Here is a 19,566-nt window from a genome sequence, read left to right as displayed (position 1 = left end):
CCTGCTCTTTCCAATGGTTCTGCTTTTGGCACAAGTCATTTGGGTACCAAAACTGGATAGGTTCTTGAGCACGTCTGGCCTGTGCTCTGAAAGTTATGAGGGCTGCTGTAAGATTAGCAGTAGACCAAGGTCATGGTGGTTTGGAGCAGTTAGGAAAAACACTGGTGAGCTGGCAGGCTGGCTAACTGGAGAAAAAGTAAAAGGGTCAATGTGGTTGGAGTCAATGTGAGAAGAGAAGCAGAGGAGGGGTAAGGCAAAGGTTAAAGAGGGGGCTGCCCATCACAGTGTGGGGACTTGGAAAGACTAGGTTTTACATAACTAGAATAAGCATCATTTTGTTATCTTTCTGTCTTATCCATAATTTTTACAAATTGCATGATTTATTATATGTGTGTGTGTGTGTGTGTGTAAAGAGCAATATTGCATAGGAACCTGGAATGTTAGGTCCATGAATCAAGGCAAATTGGAAGTGGTCAAACAGGAGATGGCAAGAGTGAACATCAACATTTTAGGAATCAGCGAACTAAAAACTGCAATGGGTGAATTTAACTCAGATAACCATTATATCTACTACTGTGGGCAAGAATCCCTTAGAAGAAATGAAGTAGCTATCATAGTCAACAAAAGAGTCCAAAACAAAGTTCTTGGATGCAATCTCAAAAATGACAGAATGATCTCTGTTTGTTTCCAAGGCAAACCATTCAGTATCACAGTAATCCAAGTCTATGCCCCAACCAGTAATGCTGAAGAAGCTGAACAGTTCTATGAAGACCTACAGGACCTTCTAGAACACCCAAAAAAGATGTCCTAGGGGACTGAAATGCAAAAGTAGGAAGTCAAGAAAACACCTGGAGTAACAGGCAAATTTGGCCTTGGAATACAGAATGAAGTAGGGCAAAGGCTAATAGAGTTTTGCCAAGAGAATGCATGGGTCATAGCAAACACTCTCTTCCAACAACACAGGAGAAGACTCCTCACATGGACATCAACAGATGGTCAATACTGAAATCAGACTGATTATATTCTTTGCAGCCAAAGATGGAGAAGCTCTATAGTCAGCAAAAACAAGATTTGGAGCTGACTGTGGCTCAGATCATGAACTCCTTATTGCCAAATTCAGACTAAAATAGTCAAAGCTGTGGTTTTTCCAGTAGTCAAGTATGGATGTGAGAGTCAGACTATAAAGAAAGCTGAGTGCCTAAGAATTGATGCTTTTGAACTGTGGTGTTATAGGACTCTTGAAGAGTCATTTGGACTGCAAGGAGATACAACCAGTCCATCCTAAAGGAAATCAGTCCTGAATATTCATTTGAAGGACTGATGCTGAAACTAACTCCAATACTTTGGCCACCTGATGGGAAGAGCTGACTCACTTGAAAAGACCCTGATGCTAAGAAGGATTGAAGGTGGGAGGAGAGGGGACAACAGAGGATGAGATGGTTGGATGGCATCACCGACTCAACGGACATGAGTCTGAGTAAACTCCAGGAGTTGGCGATGGACAGGGAGGCCTGGCATGCTGCAGTCCAAGGGGTTACAAAGAGTCGGACGCGACTGAGCGACTGAACTGAACTGAACTGAACTGATGTATGTGTGTCCTGTTCAATCGCTGATGGCAAGGTTTGGAGAGATTATCATCTCTGCTACATTATATATTTCCATAATGTTTTGACTTTGTATGTTTTTGTATTGTTTGTAATTAGAGAAGTAGTATTTTTAATAATATAAGAAAAAAAATAACGCTGAGAGGAATAAAGGGTAGAAGAACAAGAGCCAAACAAGAGAATAAAAGAACTAATGAAGGTGCATCCGAGGTAAGAAAACATAGGAACCACAGGCTTCCAGAAGCTAAGAGTTTAAAACGGAAAAGGCAGTCTTCACGAACAGCAGAATGCAAGCTGAGAAGAGGCAACTTTGAGACAATCACAAGGTCACTGGTGACTTAGACAAAATAATTTCTGTGGATTTAAAGATGCTAGCTGCAGTAAATGAGACCCAAATAAGTGGGAAACAGGCAAAGGCAAATTTAGTGTTTTTTTTTTTTTTTTTTTTTCTTGCCATGCTCTGTGGTGTGCAGGACCTTAGTTCCCTAACCAGGCGTTGAATCTGGGTGGCCCTCAGCAGTCAAAGTGTGGAATGCCCAGTAAAGGGAGATTTAGAGTACACTTTTCAAGGCCTTAGTGAGAATGGCAATCTCTGGGATATAGCAGTTTTTAAAATTGTAAAAGTATCAAGTAAACCATCTTATGTACCATTTGTTACATTGTTTGCATTTCCTAAAATTTGAGCTTAAATCCTTTAAAAAAAATAAAAACGTAAGATAAAAATACAAAGTATGTGACAAAGGAACAAAACTCATTTCACGTAAGAAATGAAAATGGGGACTTCCCTGGCGATCCAGTGGTTAAGACTACGCACTGCAGGGGACATGGGTTCAATTCCTCATGAGAGAACTAAGACCCCACATGCCCTGCGGTGCAGTTAAAAAAAAAAAAAAGACGAAAGTAGATTGTGAGCTGCTGAATGGGAGAAAACCAGGAAGCCAGTCTTGCTCACTGTTAGCTGACTCTGGTCAGACGTCCCTAGAGTTGTGCTACACGGAAACAGAGAATATGAACAGGAGCAGCACAGTGGAATGAGGATAAGGAGAGAGCCAAGGGTCTAGCGAGTTCTGCAGTCAGTAGAGAATGATCTTGACATGTCTATTGAAAGCCCAGGGAAGCTTTGAGTGTGGGATCTCCATGCAGATAGAGCCTGAGGTGAGGGCAGAAGTGGTGATAGGGTTTAGCAGAGCAGTGACTGTCAGCTCTTTTGTACAGGCTGAGAAAGAAACCCAGAGTTTGGGCAGTATCCATAGAGAAGGGTTCCTGTAGTCAAGTTAAAATCTGGAATCACAGAGGGAATCATTTTGAAATGCACACCTCTTAACTGGGATTAACTATCCTCTTCAGAATACGTAAATAATTGTTAAGGTCCTAAGGTATTTGATATTTGAAAATAACAACAAAATAATGTGATCACCCATGAAAATGCATCTAACTTAGGGAACTATCTTCAAGATCCTGTCATAAATCATAATGGAAAAGAAAATAAATAAAAATAAGATGCTTTTAACTTTTCAAAGCATTTTTGCATCAATTTCCCTGTTGTTGTTTTTTTTTTTAAGGAGAATTACTCAAGAAATACAGGGCTGGGGGCAAGTCTCAGAACAACTCCATCTAACCCTCAAGATCCCACACTCAAGTGTGTTTGCAGATATTATGCTGAATTTTCAAAAGACTAACTTTGACAGTGATTAATTAACTGAAGGTATATGCTATTAAAAAAAAAAAACAAGGGAAACTGTAGCTCATGCACACACCCCCACACATAAACCTGAAAGAATGGAAAGAGGATACCAAAACGGTTCTGACCTAGTTACATTCCAATTAACACAGACGATGCTGTACTAAAACCCTTCTTCTTACTGTGAACACAAAATGCCAGCTGTGAAAGAAAGTGATACTGCTGGGTTTGCACACTTTAGTTACCATAGAAACAGCAGAAATGGCAGGAGTTGGAACCCTCGTATTTAACTTATCAGCAATAAAATTGAATAGACAAACCAAGGCTGCAGGGTTCATTTTAGTTAAATTGTATTTAAAAGGCAAAAGTCAGGGAAATAATGAGATAAACCATATGATTACTCAGAAGTTTTTCTTGAAATATCTGCATTTTACAAGAATTTAGTTAATTGCTGAATGTACATTCATGATGTTTTACGTGTATCTTAGATAGGTTTTTTCCTTTTATAGAATCAAATTTTTTTCCACAGGGTTAAATTTATTTCAGTTAATTGGCACATCATAAATAGAACAGCCTAACAATGTACAATTTATCCTATTAATTTGCTTTACCCTCCCTGCCCCAGGACATTTGGAACAAAAATAAGAAACCCACAAGATGACTCTCATCAGTACCAATAAAGAAGACAGAAAAACACAAACACAATTGTCTACAATCCTGAATGACAGGAAAAAACCAATCAGATATCAATCAGACTAGTTTCTGAACAATGAACAGTGCTAGCCTAATATTAGTGGCTACAACTATTCTTTTCTTTAAATACAGAAGTGGCGCGACTCTCGTCGCATCTGACACAGAAGTACATTCCCAGGAGAAAATCCTCAGTTTATGTTCCTTTGTTTACACTGTTCTCCATTGTTCACCTTGAACAAACAAGACTCTGTGTTGCAACAAACAGGACAAATAACTAAGAAACATGCTTTTTTTCTGAAATACAACACTCAAGTATCAGTCTTATCATACATTTACCCTTTAAAATAACTGGATAGTAATTGTTTTAAAAATATAGAGTATCTGATTATTGTGACTGCAACCTCCTAAAAAAGAAGGGAAAATATTTCTGTCACCACTTTATGTATCTGTTGATTTGCTGGATGAATGAAAAAAGAAATGAATGAGTGAAAATCATGGTCCTTTGATAGGCAAGTTCTACATTTTAAAAGAAACTGTAAGAAACTAGAATAAACACTTACCCTGAAATATGCCAAGCTCACTTCTGAACAAACTTTTAAGTCCTAATTTTAATTTATTTAGGGTTTTAATAACCACTCATGGCCAATGATTCCAAAATCTATTCCTCTAAGTCCCTATATATCTAGAGATATGTCAGCTGTATGCTGGTCATCTCCACAATCATCTCAAATTTAACATGTTCAAACTGGATTTTCCCTACCTCTCTGATGGTATCCCCTTCTCAGTCACTCAGTCATCAAAAACAGAAGTCTGAGCACCTGTCCTTTATTCCTCAAATCTAATCAGTCCTCAGGTTTGATTATCTTACCTCCTAAAGATTAATCTACTATCTCTCCTCCTCTCTGGGCTTCCCTGGTGGCTCAGGGGTAAAGAATCCACCTGCAACGCAGGAGATGTAGGTTAGATTCCTGGGTCGGGAAGATCCCCTTGGGAAGCAAATGACAACCTGCTCCAGTATTCCTGTCTGGAAAATCCCGTGGACAGAGGAACCTGGTGGGCTACAGTCCATGGGGTCGCAAAGAGTTGGACAGGACTGAGCACACACATGATCTATTATTAGCATTCCCAATCTGCCTGCAATACAGGAGACCCAGATTCGATCCCTGGGTTGGGAAGATCCCCTGAAGAAGGAAATGACAACCCACTCCAGTATTCTTGCCTAGGAAATCCCATGGTCAGAGTGGCCTTCAGTTCATGGGGTAGCAAAGAGTCAGACACGAGTTAATTACAAAACCGCCACATCTGTCCTTCATGCACTTCTCTATCCGTGGTAAAGAACTGCCTGCTAAAACAGGAGACACAGGTTCAATCCCTGATCTGGGAAGACCCCACATGGCCCACAGCAACTAAGCCTGTGCACCATAACCACTGGGGCTGTGCTCGAGAGCCCAGGAACCACAACTACTGAAGCCCCAGCATCTAGAACCCATGCGTGCATGCATGCGTGCTAAGTTGCTTCAGTTGTGTCTGACTCTTTGTGACTCCATGAACTGTAGCCCACCACGTTCCTCTGTCCATGGGATTCTCCAGGCAAGAATACTGGAGTGGGTTGCCATGCCCTCCCTCCAGGGGATCTTCCTGACCCCTTCCTGGCAGGTGGGCTCTTGACCACTAGCACTACCTATGTAGCCCCCTGGGGCCCATGCTCCTCAACAAAAGACGCCACTGTGATGAGAAGCCTGCATAAGGCAACTAGAAAGTAGTTTCTCTCCCCCAAGCTAGAGAAAAGCCTGTGCAGCAACGAAAGCCCAGCACAGCCTAAAAAAAATTTTTAAGTCTACCTGTAATCTGGTGCCCACTTCTCTCTCCTTCCTCCTCTTTCACTACTTCTTGTTTTGCACCAGTAATATTAAAGTGCTCCCAGTTTCTTACCCCTGGAAAAGGAAATGGCAACCCACTCCAGTCTTCTTACCTGGAAAATCCCATGGATGGAGAAGCCTGGCGGGCCCCAGTCCATAGGGTCACCAAGAGTCAGACACAACTGAGTGACTAACAGTCTCTTATCCCATGCCCTTATTCATGCTGTCCCCTCTGCCTGGAATGCTCTCCCCACCCACGCCCCCCCCACCCCAGTTCATTCTTATAAATTTCTCCTCATTGTTTCAGATTCAGCTCAGTGCGAGTCCTCCAGGAGAGCCCCATCCCAACTGGGTATGAATTCTTCTGTGCTCTCAGCACCTTGTACGTAGCTGATCCCTGAATATACCTTATAATTTCTTTTTTAAGAGAAAGTTCCTTTATGATTATCCATTTATGTGTAGCTCCCCTGCCGCCATGCATTCATTAGGACAGGGACTGTATTTCATCTGTGCCTAAATTCCCAGTGCCCCGCCTACTGTCTGGAACACCCTAGAAGGATGAAATGTGTTTATAAAGCAAATATTCTAAGTCTAAAAACCGGTACTTCTCCCACAGAAATCCATGGAAATGGCATAAGGTTCCATAATTCTGTGTCATACTTTAGGTGTATTGTGGGTTAAATAGGCCTTTGTATTCAAGAGAACCTAACCACAGTTTAAAGTGCCACTTCTAAGCAAAAATTCCTTCCCAGTTAGAAATTATTTATAACAAGATGCAGGCTGTCTTAAAATGGGAGCAGTCTATAATATTAAATGCTATGATCAATTTCATTTTCCTTTAAAAGGGTCTAGAGGTAATGGGCATCCTTGCTAATTAAACCTTGGTATTCACGGTGAACAGCTGCCAACCCAGCACTGCAAGACAGTGAACAATGCACTTCTTTGTCTTTGCCTTTTAGGAGTGGTCACAGGCCTGAACAGCAGAGATAAGGTTTTCTTTTCTCTAACAAGAACCAATAAAAAGCAGCCTTTATAAAAAGCTTAATGCAAGACAAACACATGTATCCAGAAGGCTATTTACTTAAGTAACTTCAAGGTCACCAACAGTGTATAATCAAGATATATTCCACATTGACAGCAAGGCCAGGAAATAAAGCCACCAAGACACTCAGGTGCTATACTATTTATTAACCAGTACAATCCATCCGCAGAGACAACACTGGTAGAAAGTAGTTTTCTTTTTACATTTGTAACGTTCATATTCAAATCAAAGAATTCAGTCTTATTACCTTGAGAAATTAAGAATGTCCAAGATAGAAATTAAGAAGCTGAGCCCTCTCAGTTTACTCATGAAGAAATGCAAAACAAACAAACAAACAAACAAAAAACCTACAACCTCAACTAAGTTCACTGTCCACACACAGTGGCAGACCCAGGGTTAGAACCCAAGTCTCTCAGTGGTGCGCTCTAGGCCAAGCTTATGACAACAAAAGCACACTTGCCAAATGGACAATACTTAATTGGCTTACAGCGCTCACCAGGGAAAGACTTCTACTCTGTGGGGCGCGCGCGCGCGTGTGTGTGTGTGTGTGTGTGTGTGTGTGTGTGTGTATTAGTCGCTCAGTTGTGTCCGACTCTTTCGAAACCCATGGACTGTAGCCCGCCAGGCTCCTCAGACCATGGAGTTCTCCAGGTAAGAATACTAGAGTGGGTTCCCATTCCCTTCTCCAGGGGATATTCCCAACTCAGGGATCAAAGCCAGGTCTTCTGCACTGCAGGTGGATTCTTTACCATCTGAGCCACCAGGGAAGCCCTGAATCATCCTATGCTGCTGCTGCTGCTGCTGCCAAGTGGCTTCAGTCGTGTCTGACTCTGTGTGACCCCACAGACGGCAGCCCACCAGGCTCCGCCGTCCCTGGGACTCTCCAGGCAAGAACACTGGAGTGGGGTGCCACTGACTTCTCCAATGCATGAAAGTGAAGAGTGAAAAGTGAAGTCGCTCAGTCGTGTCCAACTCTTAGCGACCCCATGGACTGCAGCCTACCAGGCTCCTCCGTCCTTGGGATTTTCCAGGCAAGAATACTGGAGTGGGGTGCCATTGCCTTCTCCAGAATCATCCTATAGTGCTGCTCAAACAGAATGTCAGTGGTGGTCAGGGGCTTTTGCACATGCCATACAACCACTCAACTCCTACCTTATCCTTTCCAGCTCAGCTCAAACACCAGTGTCAGAGAAGACTTTCTGAACTCCTGGATTAGGTCAGTTCACACCTTAAATCCTCTCAAAGCACCTTGAACTTTTCCTTTACTGAACTTACCACAGGTTTCTTTTTCAAATTATCATATATTTAGTCATGTGACTGTTTAATGTCTATTTCCTCCTAGTCCAAAATCAAGTTTAGCAACCTTTCTTGTTCATTCTGCACACCACTGTATTCCCCACATCTACAACACAGGGACCAAAACAAATACTTGTGAGAGTTGCATGGTATGTAGCAAGAATGAATAAATTAATGATCCTTGTTCTTGGCTCATCCTCACAAATCAGAAGGCGAAGAGGCCCTTTGCATGGGGCAGTTCTGACAGCAGCTGTTGAACCCTTGCTCTAGATGAAACACCCCAAATGAGCTGTGATATTGCCTGTGGTGGGCAGAATGGTGGCCTGCCCTCACCCCCAAAGATGTCCACGTCTTAATTCCAGAAGCCTGTAACTTATGTTATATCACATGGCAAAAGGGAATTAAGGTAGCAAATAGAATAAGGTTGCTCAGGTGAGCCCAATGGGATCACAATAATCCTTAAATGTGGAAAGCAGGGAAGAATCAGCATCAGAGTGAAGCAATGAAAAGGACTCGACCAGCCATTGCTGTTTCAAAGCTAAAAGGAAGGAAACCAAGATCAAAGAATGCAGGTGATCTCAAGAAGACAGGAAAGGCAAGAAAGCAGATTCTTCCCTAGGGTCTCCACAAAGAAACAAAGCCTTGCCAACACCTTGATTATTAGTTCAGTGAGACCCATTTTGGATTTCTTACTTTGTGTGTCTTAAGCCACTAAATTTGTGGCAATTTGTTACAGCAGTAATAGGAAACTAATGCACTGAGTTTAATTTTATTTGGAAGCATAGTCTCAGTTGCCTCTCAAGAGTCTAGTCTCGACCAAAGTCAAGATCTGAAGGCTTGGAAGTGACCTACCTAATGAGAGCATCTGTGTCTGTTCAATGCATAATATCAGGTGCAAATAGTCTTAATAATGTTTATTGTGCTATATTAAACTAAAACCCTTAGTTTACTTTGGTCTTTGAGAGCTACCCTGAATTTGCCAGTGACTTAAGAGGTAAATGTCATTTGCTAACCCCTGTTGTTCCCACCTACTCTTGGGTCTTTAAATCTTTCACAGCTAAATGATCAAGCCCTTCCTTGGTATCTCCATGCATGTGTGCTAAGTCACTTCAGCTGTGTCCGACTCCTTGCAACTCTATGGATTGCAGCCTGTCAGGTTCCTCTGTCCAGGGGATTCTCCAGGCAAGAATACCAGAGTGGGTTGCCATGCACTCCTCCAGGGGATCTTCTGGACCCAGGGAGTGAACCTATGTCTCTTAGGTCTCCTGCATTGGGAGGCAGGTTCTTTACCACTAGCGCCATGTGGGAAGCCCTCCTTGGTATCTAACAGTTTTCTAATGGAAAAGGTTTGTGAATAGCCATGCAACTTGGAATTAGTTTGGGTCCTTTACAAACTGGGTAAGAAATTATTATAAAAATTTGTGGGAGCTTCCACTGGCAGTCCAGTGGTTGAGACTCTGCTCTTCTAATGCAGGGGATGCAGGTTCAATCCCTGGTAGGGGAAACTAAGATTCCATATACCTCTTGGTGTGGGCCCCCCCCCCAAATTTTTGTAAATAGTATACATATTTTCTTAAAAATAGAACCACCATACAATCCAGCAGTTCCATTCCTGGGTATTTTTCAGAAAAAAACAAAAACAGCAATTCAGAAAGATATCTGCACCCCTATGTTCAGTGCAGCATTATTTATAATAGCCAAGATATAGAAGCAACCTAAGTGTCCACTGATACACAGATAAAGAAGATGTGGTGTACACACGCACACACCATGGAATACTACTCAAGTCACAAAAAAGAATAAAATCTTCCATTTCCAACAATATCAATGAACCTGGAAGGTATTATGCTAAGTGAAGTAAAGTCAAAGACAAATACAAAATGACTGCATTTATATATGGAGTATGAAAAGCAAAACAAATGGACAAACATAACAAAACAAACTCAAAGACAGAGAACAGACAGGTGGTTTCCAGAGGGGAGGGGTCGGGGGTGGGGGGGATGAGTGAAATAGGTGAGGGAGATTAAGAAGTACAAACTTCCAGTTACAAATTAAATAAGTTATGGGAATGAAAGGTACAGCACGGGAAATACACTCAACAATTTTGTAACAACTTTGTATGGTGACTTTGGTCTTTGAAAACTGCCCTAAATTTGCTATTGACTTACTGTGATCATTTTGTGACGTATAGAAATATCAAATTATTATGTTGTGTACCTAGAACCAATGGAGTGTTGCAAGTCAATTATACTTCGATAAAAAAATAATAAAGAATGCCCGTGGCAGTATATATATTTGTCCTAATTCATCAGTTTTTAATTAAAATGGGTGCATTTTATTGTATACAAGTTCTACTTCAATAAAATTACTAAAACAGTATGCCTGAATTAATTCTTCAGTTTTAAACCTAGGACTCAAAGTACTGGGGCTCCTTCTGTATGCCCCGGTTCCTCACTGGTTTCTGCCATTGCTGTCACTGTGGAAGATACCTTGACTATATACCCTTTTAGGGACTATGAAGTTAACTTGCAAATAACCTTCTATATCATGTGTTTTTGAGTGCAGGCAATAAAACTATACTGAACTCAGCGATCATCAAAAGAATCTTGACCCTGAGCTGAAGCTCAAGAGGCCTTACAGGCCACTGTGAGTGAAACCACGTCCCCTTTGAAGCTGACCCTCTAAGAAGTGTGATTCTTAGTATGTATCACCTGCCTGTGCAACAGATGGTAGAGCATTACGCGCTCACTCAAACCGACAGATGTACGGGACTCTGCTGGAAACTCCAGTGACTGGGCTATGGGTATGGATGATGGAAAAACTGACATGCCAAAATGAATTGCAACCCCACATCTAGAAAACACTTCAATAATCCCTTCTTACATCTGTAAAGTATGTGTGGCAGGATCCAGAGTATCGTGAGAAGCATTCCCTTACCTATCTTCACAAACGCTGTTCCGAGGGAGCAGGACAGCAGTCACTGCACACAGATGACGTCACCACAGTCAAGGCCTTCAGCCTGCCGCCAGGAGCAGCTGAGCCACTGACCGTGGAGGACTGGCTCTAAGGAGCTAGTCAGGAACCAAAGGTCACCCACAAAAGCCCTAGTGTGAATCTTCAATGTGACAAGATCTGTGACTATCCAGAATCACCTAAAATTACAGGTTAGAATAAACAGACCACAGTTAACTTTTTTCATTGTTAGCTCTGCATTCTGAAAGAAATTAGGGTGATTAAATCATATTAAAATAAATACTACTTTCTGTCACAATTCTTAATAAATCAAATGAAAAATAATAGTCATTTGACTAACATGGAATTGTTTGGATGAAAAGTTATGTGAAACACTAACTTTGATCTCATTTAAGCAAGTTTCCTGTATTCTTAAATACAAGACTTGGCAAAAAATATTAGCAATATTTAAATACAAACCAGATGAAACATGGCCTACCTTTTTTTTAAATACCAAGAACCATGTTTCACATATTTATAGTAGGGCTCTACTCTGTAAACCAGAAGGGGCTAGGAAGAGCATCTGGCTAAAGGAATTCCAGAGAAGAAAGCGGTTAAAAGCAAGGGCAATACTGGATTGCTGATGATATTCAGAAGAATGTACAGAAGAAGCTTCTTCAGAAAATCAGGAACTCTAGAGCTAACACTGGAGAAGGCAATGGCACCCCACTCCAGTACTCTTGTCTGGAAAATCCCATGGACGGAGGAGCCTGGTGGGCTGCCGTCCATGCGGTAGCTAAGAGTCGGACACGACTGAGCGACTTCACTTTCACTTTCCACTTTCATGCATTGGGGAAGGAAATGGCAACCCACTCCAGTACTCTTGCCTGGAGAATCCCAGGGACGGGGGAGCCTGGTGGGCTGCCGTCTGTGGGGTCGCACAGAGTCGGACACAACTGAAGCGACGCAGCAGCAGCAGCAGCAGAGCTAACACTACAAAGTCAACACCATGTAAAGCACCTATCACTGCCATTTCACAAATGAATAAACTAAGGCTTGAGTAGCAACATTAACCATCTCAGAAATAATTTTTTTTTTAATCTAGGGTCTCAAAGCTCCCATACCATAAGAACAAAGCTAAAATTCTAAAACATTATCAAAATGCCTGCAAAATGCTGAAATGATGGCTACAGTAAGATTTTAAGGGTTTCTTTGAAGTATCAACATTTGCCTTATTGGGCCCTGTTTAGCATAGGCAAAATTAAAGACTTTGATGCATCTCCTTGTCACACAAGATACAAAGAGAAGCTGTGAGGCACAGAGAGATTTTCTAGACACTTTTCCAACAACCAAGCATTTAATATTTTAATCAAACTTTCACAAAGAACAGCACAGCACTTTTTTTCCAGTTGAGTAGAAAACAAAGAGCCATCTTTGATTTCATATATAGCACTTTCCTATAATGATGTTCCTAGAGAGTCTTCAAATGCTCTTTTTGGATAAAGGACTATATTTCATGCTGTCCTTTTACTGCTTGTCGGCTAGCTGGTAGAACTCAACAGCATGAGCAACCTTGGGAAACAATGTTTTTGTCATCACTTAAATTTTTCCTTGCATTTTTGCTATTGCTTTACATAAATGAGTGAAAAAGAAAAACAAACATAATAATAAGTACTAATATTAGTGATAAGAATATGCCTCAGACTGCCCAACAAAGAAAGAACCTCTCAGTATGTTCGAAGTGAAAAATCCTGGATCTCAGTTGCACACACCCTCTAGGTTTACGTGGATTAAACTTGTGATCTAATAGCAGGGTGGGGAAAGAGTGAGGGGAGAGATGAGGAGGGGAAGAGTAAGGAACATATACCAAATTTTGGGAGTAAATCACTGAAGAATGGAAAAGAGAAGGAATAATTGGTACTTTATAACGTTTCATTACTCTTTAGAACTAGAACTATCCTGAAATTCTTACTACACAAGCAGCTTTTATACATGGAAGAGGCTGTATATGAAAGGAGGGGACTTCTTCCATTTTCTTTACTGTATTTTAACTAAATGAAAAGGACAATAACAGGATCCAAACATCATTTAAAAGCCTCTCAGACCTATGGTAGGCAGCTTCAGACATAGTTTCCAATCATCCCCACCCCCAGTACACACACTCTCATGTAGCTGTTCCTGTGGAATACGGCTATGCCTGTGTCCTCAGCTGCCAAGTCATGTCCAACTCTTTTGCAACCCCACAGAGGAGCGGGCTCCTCTGTCCATGGGATTTCCCAGGTAAGAATACCGGAGTAGGTATTTCCTCCTCCAGGGAATCTTCCCGACCTAGGGACTGAACCCATGTCTCCTGCATTGGCAGGTGGGTTCTTTACTACCAAGCCACCAGGGAAGACAAACATGGGCTATGCCTAGTGACTTGTAATGAACAGAATACAGCAAAAGGAATGAGTTGTCACTTTCATGATTAACTTACAGAAAACTGTGACTCTAATAGAATAAATAAGTCTTCAGGGCTATAACCAAGCCTACTGGTAGTTCAGATGATAAAGAAGCTGCCTACAAACCAGGAGACCCAGGTTTGATCCCTGGGTCAGGACGATCCCCTGGAGAAGGGAATGGCAACCCACTCCAGTATTCTTCTCTGGAGAATTTAGCTGACAGAGGAGCCCGGTGGGCTTCAGTCCACGGGGTCACAAAGAGTTGGACATGACTAAGCGAGTAATACTTTCACTTTCTAGGTCTGAAACAGAAGTAACTTTATACCAATCCAAAACTGTTCCGTAGATGTTAGTTAATAATAAAACTCAAAAGATTACAGGATGTAAAATTATTTTCTCCAACTGGATCTCACAAAAACTTGCACGTACCATGTTTGCAGACCATATACTAGCTATTTGTGCCTATGAACTTCAAATGACCCACTACTGGCCCACTATTGTGAAGAATACCATATAAAATTCAAGTTAGAATTTTGCAATGGAACTGCCATATTTTTTAAAAGACAGAGCTAGGGTTAGAACCCTAGAGCATTCATTCAAATCCTTCATTTAATAAAGACCTAGCATTTATCATCTGCTAAGCACAGAGATATGAAGGGGAAAAAAAAAGAGTTTAATTTATAGTTCAGTTTATGCCGCTGATCCAGTAGCAAGATTCTGTAACAAAGGAGCCATGAATCCACTTAACAATACTACTGTTTAGCCCACATTTCTCTACCTTTGCTAAAGAATAAAGTGCAACTGCCAGATGCTTGGCTAAAATTCAATTCAAGTAGCTTATGAGTACAAACATTATGCCAACACTAGGAATACAAAAATTAGTGAGATCTGATTCTTGCTCTCAAGAAGTTCAAAATTTTAATAAAGAGATAAACTATATCCTGGCATTCTTCCAGCCTACCAGAATAATAATGTCATAAAAATGAGTCACCCTGTAGTTCATCTTCTTACTCTTGGCTATATATCCTGCTGTAAAATTAAAATACATCTTTCCTCCCTTGGTGTTTACAAGTTCCAAATATTTATAGACTTATGTCTCTATTTACTGTCTCTTTGCTAAGTTGAATACATTTAGCTCCTTTTCTCCTTTCCTTTTAAAACAATTTCTCAATGTAAGTAACATTTTTGATGACTTTATTGAAATTCTCTATCTCTGTATCACATTCTAGGATCCAAATGACATAATTATTTTTCCAGTTATGCACTCAATCACAATGAAAAACATCAACCTCATTGATGATGTGCTTCAAAGCACTGTTTTTTATTTACTTTTTAAATTTGTTGAGATATACTATTACACTGCAATTTTATATTTACTCTAACACTTTTAATTGTATGAATTTCCTACGTTTCTCACACAGAATTAAAATCTAGAGATGGTATGCACTCTGAAACAGTTGTGACTAACAGTGTAAACCCAAATTTCCTACAGTAGTAGGAAATGAAGCATTTGAAAAACCTACTCATTGACTAAAACTGCAACTCTAACCTTAAGCTCACACACAAAAAAGTTTTTCAAAAGTCTCCATCATACCCCTTTTAACCATATTCATATTTCTATATTTCTATATCTACTGCAGAATGTATCTATAAAGTAAACATATGGTTTTAAATCTATTCCAGAAAATCTTTGGGCGAAACCATGATAGTATGGCAATATGGTCCAGATAGTAGGCCTCAAGATCAGTGAAAGAACTAAGGAGGCTATCAAAGACTATATTCTTACTGGTTTAAAGCTTCAGATCTTTTTAGAGTTACTTATTTAAGGAGTAGAGGCACTAAGGGACTGTACAGGTAAAATATAAACAAATGTTATACTAGGTCAGAACCACATTCAGAACATGTCTTCAATACTATGTCCATGCTAATATAGACGGCCAAAAAAGTCTACAAATAACGAATGCTGAAGAGGATGCAGAGAAAAGGGAATCCTCCTACACTGCTGGTGGGAATGTGAGTTGGTGTAGTTACTATGGAAAACAGTATGGAGATTCCTTAAACTCTGAAAATAGTGTTACCATGTGACCCAGCAATCCAACTCCTGGAAATTATAGTTTTGTCTGGATATATATTCCTGGATATGTATCCAGACAAAACTGTAATTCAAAAAGATATAAGCACACCTATGTTCATAGCACCAATATTCACAACAGCCGAGACGCGGAAACAACCTAAAAGCCCACTGACAAGATGAACAGATAAATAAGATGTGGTACACAGATACAATGGAGTATCACTCGGCCATGAAAAAGCAAACACCAATGCCATCTGCAGCAACAAGGATGTGACTAGAGGCTATCACACTAAGCGGAATTAAGTCAGAAAGAGAAAGACAAATACGGCATTATATCCCTTGTATGGAGAATCTAAAATATGAAACAAATGAACCTAACTATGAAACAAAAACAGTTTCACAGACATACAGCACAGACTTGTGGTTGCCAAGGGGAAGAGGGTTGGGGGAAGGATGGAATGGGAGGCTGGGGTTAGCAGATGAAAGCTATTCTATGTAAAATGGATAAACAATAAGGTCCTACAGCACAGGGAACATATTCAATAGCCTATGATAAACCATAAAGGAAAAGAATATTTTTAAAAAGTGTATGTGTAGCTGAATCACTTTGTTGTACAGCAGAAATTAACACTGTAAATCAACTATAATTCAATAATATATCTATAATATACATTGCATGTATATGTATGTGTATATGTGTGTGTGTGTGTAGAGTCCATGCTATGTAAGAGGTAATAAGAATCAGTGGTGGCTTCTTTAATAGGGAAAAATAATTTAATCAGGAAAAAAAACCCTTAATTCTGTTGCTTACAAACTTTCAGTACTTAAAAACAAACAAACTCCCTAGCCTGATATTTAGGGCCTTCCTCAATCAGGCTCCAACTCATATCTTCCTAGTCTGACTTCATACTACCCTAATTCAGCTTATCCATTTTTGAACCTGACAGAAATACATATTCTTTCTGAGATAATTCAAGTGCTTTCTCCCCGCAGAAATGTCACATCCAACACTCCACTAGGTTACCCTCATCTCTCAAATCTCTCCTTAAATTCTAAACGGCACCTCTCTGAAGCTTTCGCTTATGCCCCCATTCAGAACCTCTTCTAACCTTGAGTGGCATTCAGTCTGTACTTCTCACATTGCCACGATCACAATCTCTCTCATCTGTCTTGTAGTATAATTGTCTGTGTACATGTTATAGTTCTTCTCTCAACCTAAATTCCTAGGAAAGTCTTGATATAGTCACGTTTGTACTGTCCTCACCAGTCCATGCTTTGCACGTATTAATACAAGGAAATAAAAAAACATGCTGTAATAATCAATATATTTACTCAGTATCTATTATATACAGAACAGTAGTATACCAAAATGAACCACTGACCCTACTCTGTCAATAACTTTATGGCTTAGAACATCTTCTAGACATCTATATAAATTACTATAGTGCTAACAGACAAATGCCAGAAGAGGAGCAAAGATGAAGTACAACAGTAATCAACAAGGAGGACAGATTATTTCCAAGTAGGGATGGATATGAGTATAAGTTTAACATTTGTGCAAGTTCTGAAAAACAGGTAATATCTGAATACATGGAGACAGGAGACAAGAGAAATAAATGCCACTGAGGCAGGAAATCTCAGGAGGATCTAAGGAATAATCAGTAGTTCAATAGTATACTGTATGTGAGAGATTATAGGGATATAGGAGAAAAATTTTAAAGGCAGCTAGAGGTATACCTGACAAGACCTCAGAAGCCAAAAAAGGAATGAGAGCTTTAGTCTCTGAGCAGTGAGGAACTATTTCAAAGTTCCTGAGCAGGGATTGAGTAATTATTCTGAAGGTCTACAGTGGACTGGAAGGGAAAAGGATGGCTGACAAGGAGACAAGAGGCTAGCACCATCCAACAAGAAAAGGAAAGGAAAGGCCTGAACTAGGAACGAGGCACTAGGAATAGCAGCAGATGAATGGAAGAGAGACTTCAGCGGGGAAACTGACCGGACTAGCCAGGCTCCAGATGTGGAGTACAAGGGTCTGCAAGTGGTAAAAGAAGTGTCTCGGCTAGAAGGAGGGTTGGACCATCACCAGGATGTCTATGAGTGTTAGTTGCTCAGTGTGTCTGACTCTGCAACCCCATGGACTGTAGCCCACTAGGCTCCTCTGTCAATGAAATTCTCCAGGCAAGAAGACTGGAGTGCGCAGCCTTTCCTTCTCCAGGGGCTCTTCCCAATCCAGGGATCCAACCCGGGTCTCCTGCATTGCGGGCAGATTCTTTACCATCTGAGGCACCAGGGAAGTCCCCATCACCAGGATAGAGGACTTAAAGCAGTAGCGAGTTTGGGTGGGAGAAAACGGAGTCCTGGCTATGCCAGGTTTTAGTACTACTGGACATGTAGGCAGTGCCATCACAAGTAAAATGTGTCAAACTATCTTACTTAGAAAAAATATAAAATTTTACGAAAAAAGAGTTGAGATTAATCTTCATGAAAGCTACAGTTCATGGGGTTGCAAAGAGCAGGACATAACTGAGCAACTAACACACTAACGACACATCCTACTTAGAAGAAATATACAATTTTATGAAAAGAAGAGCTGAGATTAATGTTCAGTAAAGGATTCTGATAAATGATTCAAACATGAATATGACCTCAAGAATATAACTCACAAGGCTATATTAAGTAGCAAATTAAAATCTAAAACCATTTATGAAGGAGGGTTTGACCTAGAACTTCATGTACCCAAGAATTATTTTCATACATGCTGATTCACAGGTAATAGTAAAGCAGATACGTGGAATGCAGTGAGAACCTCAGTTTAAAATTATGAGGTGAAATGCTTCTGTTGAAATGGTAAATGCAGCTCTGTGCTGTCCTTTGGCCCCAATTTAACTTAAATGCCATATCACGAGACGCTCAAGTCGGAAGACTAGGCCTAACTGATAAGGTAGCATTCCTTTCTATAATAAATACTTCCCCTCAGTTAAAAGAGCTGAGTCGACCTAGATTTATCCCTACTATATCCCTAGAATCTCCAAAAGCCTAAGCAAAATAAAAGTTCCAATTATAAACTCATGGGTATTACAGCTATTCAGCACCCATATTTCTTAAGAACAAACAAAAGAATTTCATCAACATAAACTAAAATAATAACAATGAAAAGATGTATAACATATAATTTGATATTAAATTTTTGTTATGTGTGTGCTGAGTAAAAAAGTAAAATCAAATATTTGAATTGTGGTTAATATGCCTAATAAGTATATTTCCCCTGTTAGATTTATTCATTTACTTAATTCTACTTACTGAATGCAATGTCATTATTTCAGTTCAGCTTTGAAAACAGTAAGAACTCAGTCTTTAATTATTAACATTTTTACGAACAGTAAGCAAAATTATGAAAAACAAAATGGATTAAAAGGTATTTGTTTTACGTACAGCCATCTCATTAAGATTATGCAGGTCATTTGTTAAAAACCACATTGACACTTAACAGTTGTGTGTAAATGCAAGGAAAGAACATACGCTAAAAGTTAATAATGGTACTCTTTTGATCATAGCCTTATGGGTGATTTTTATTTCCTTCTTTTTGCTTACGCGCATTTTCAAATTTTTCTATAATTAATGTTCATCATAACTGTACCAAGAAGAAAAGTTATTTTTACAAGGAGAAAACAAAACACTGATCAATTTAAAAGAAACATACTTACCAGATCTCTGTGAAGCACCCAATTTGCATGGAGGTAATGGATCCCATCAAGAATCTGGTAAAGTAATGATTTAACCATAGATCTTGGCAACTGCATGGGCTTTTTATTTGCTTTTGATGCACGGTGAAACTTAATAATATGCTAAAAATTAGAAAATATGTATTAGAATAACATAGTCTTTGCCTATGTCAACAAAACACAATAAAGGCTGCAATAAGTA

The 19,566-nt window shown here is 40.0% G+C and overlaps 1 protein-coding gene across 2 annotated transcripts in view; it reads right to left on the bottom strand.

Annotated features, from left to right (window-relative positions):
• CDK19 (cyclin dependent kinase 19) overlaps nt 1-19,566 on the bottom strand; it is a 167,264-nt gene that overhangs the window by 29,104 nt on the left and 118,594 nt on the right. For both annotated transcript variants that reach the window (XM_068985255.1, XM_068985257.1), the window contains exon 4: nt 19,347-19,487. In XM_068985255.1, the coding sequence (XP_068841356.1) occupies nt 19,347-19,487 (141 nt within the window). The remainder of the gene's footprint in view (nt 1-19,346; nt 19,488-19,566) is intronic.

The sequence above is a fragment of the Capricornis sumatraensis genome, chromosome 13 (assembly GCF_032405125.1).
Source record: "Capricornis sumatraensis isolate serow.1 chromosome 13, serow.2, whole genome shotgun sequence".
NCBI classification, from domain to species: Eukaryota; Metazoa; Chordata; class Mammalia; order Artiodactyla; family Bovidae; genus Capricornis; species Capricornis sumatraensis.
Note: the sequence above shows the minus strand (reverse complement) of the source record. Positions and strands in the feature narration are given on the sequence as shown.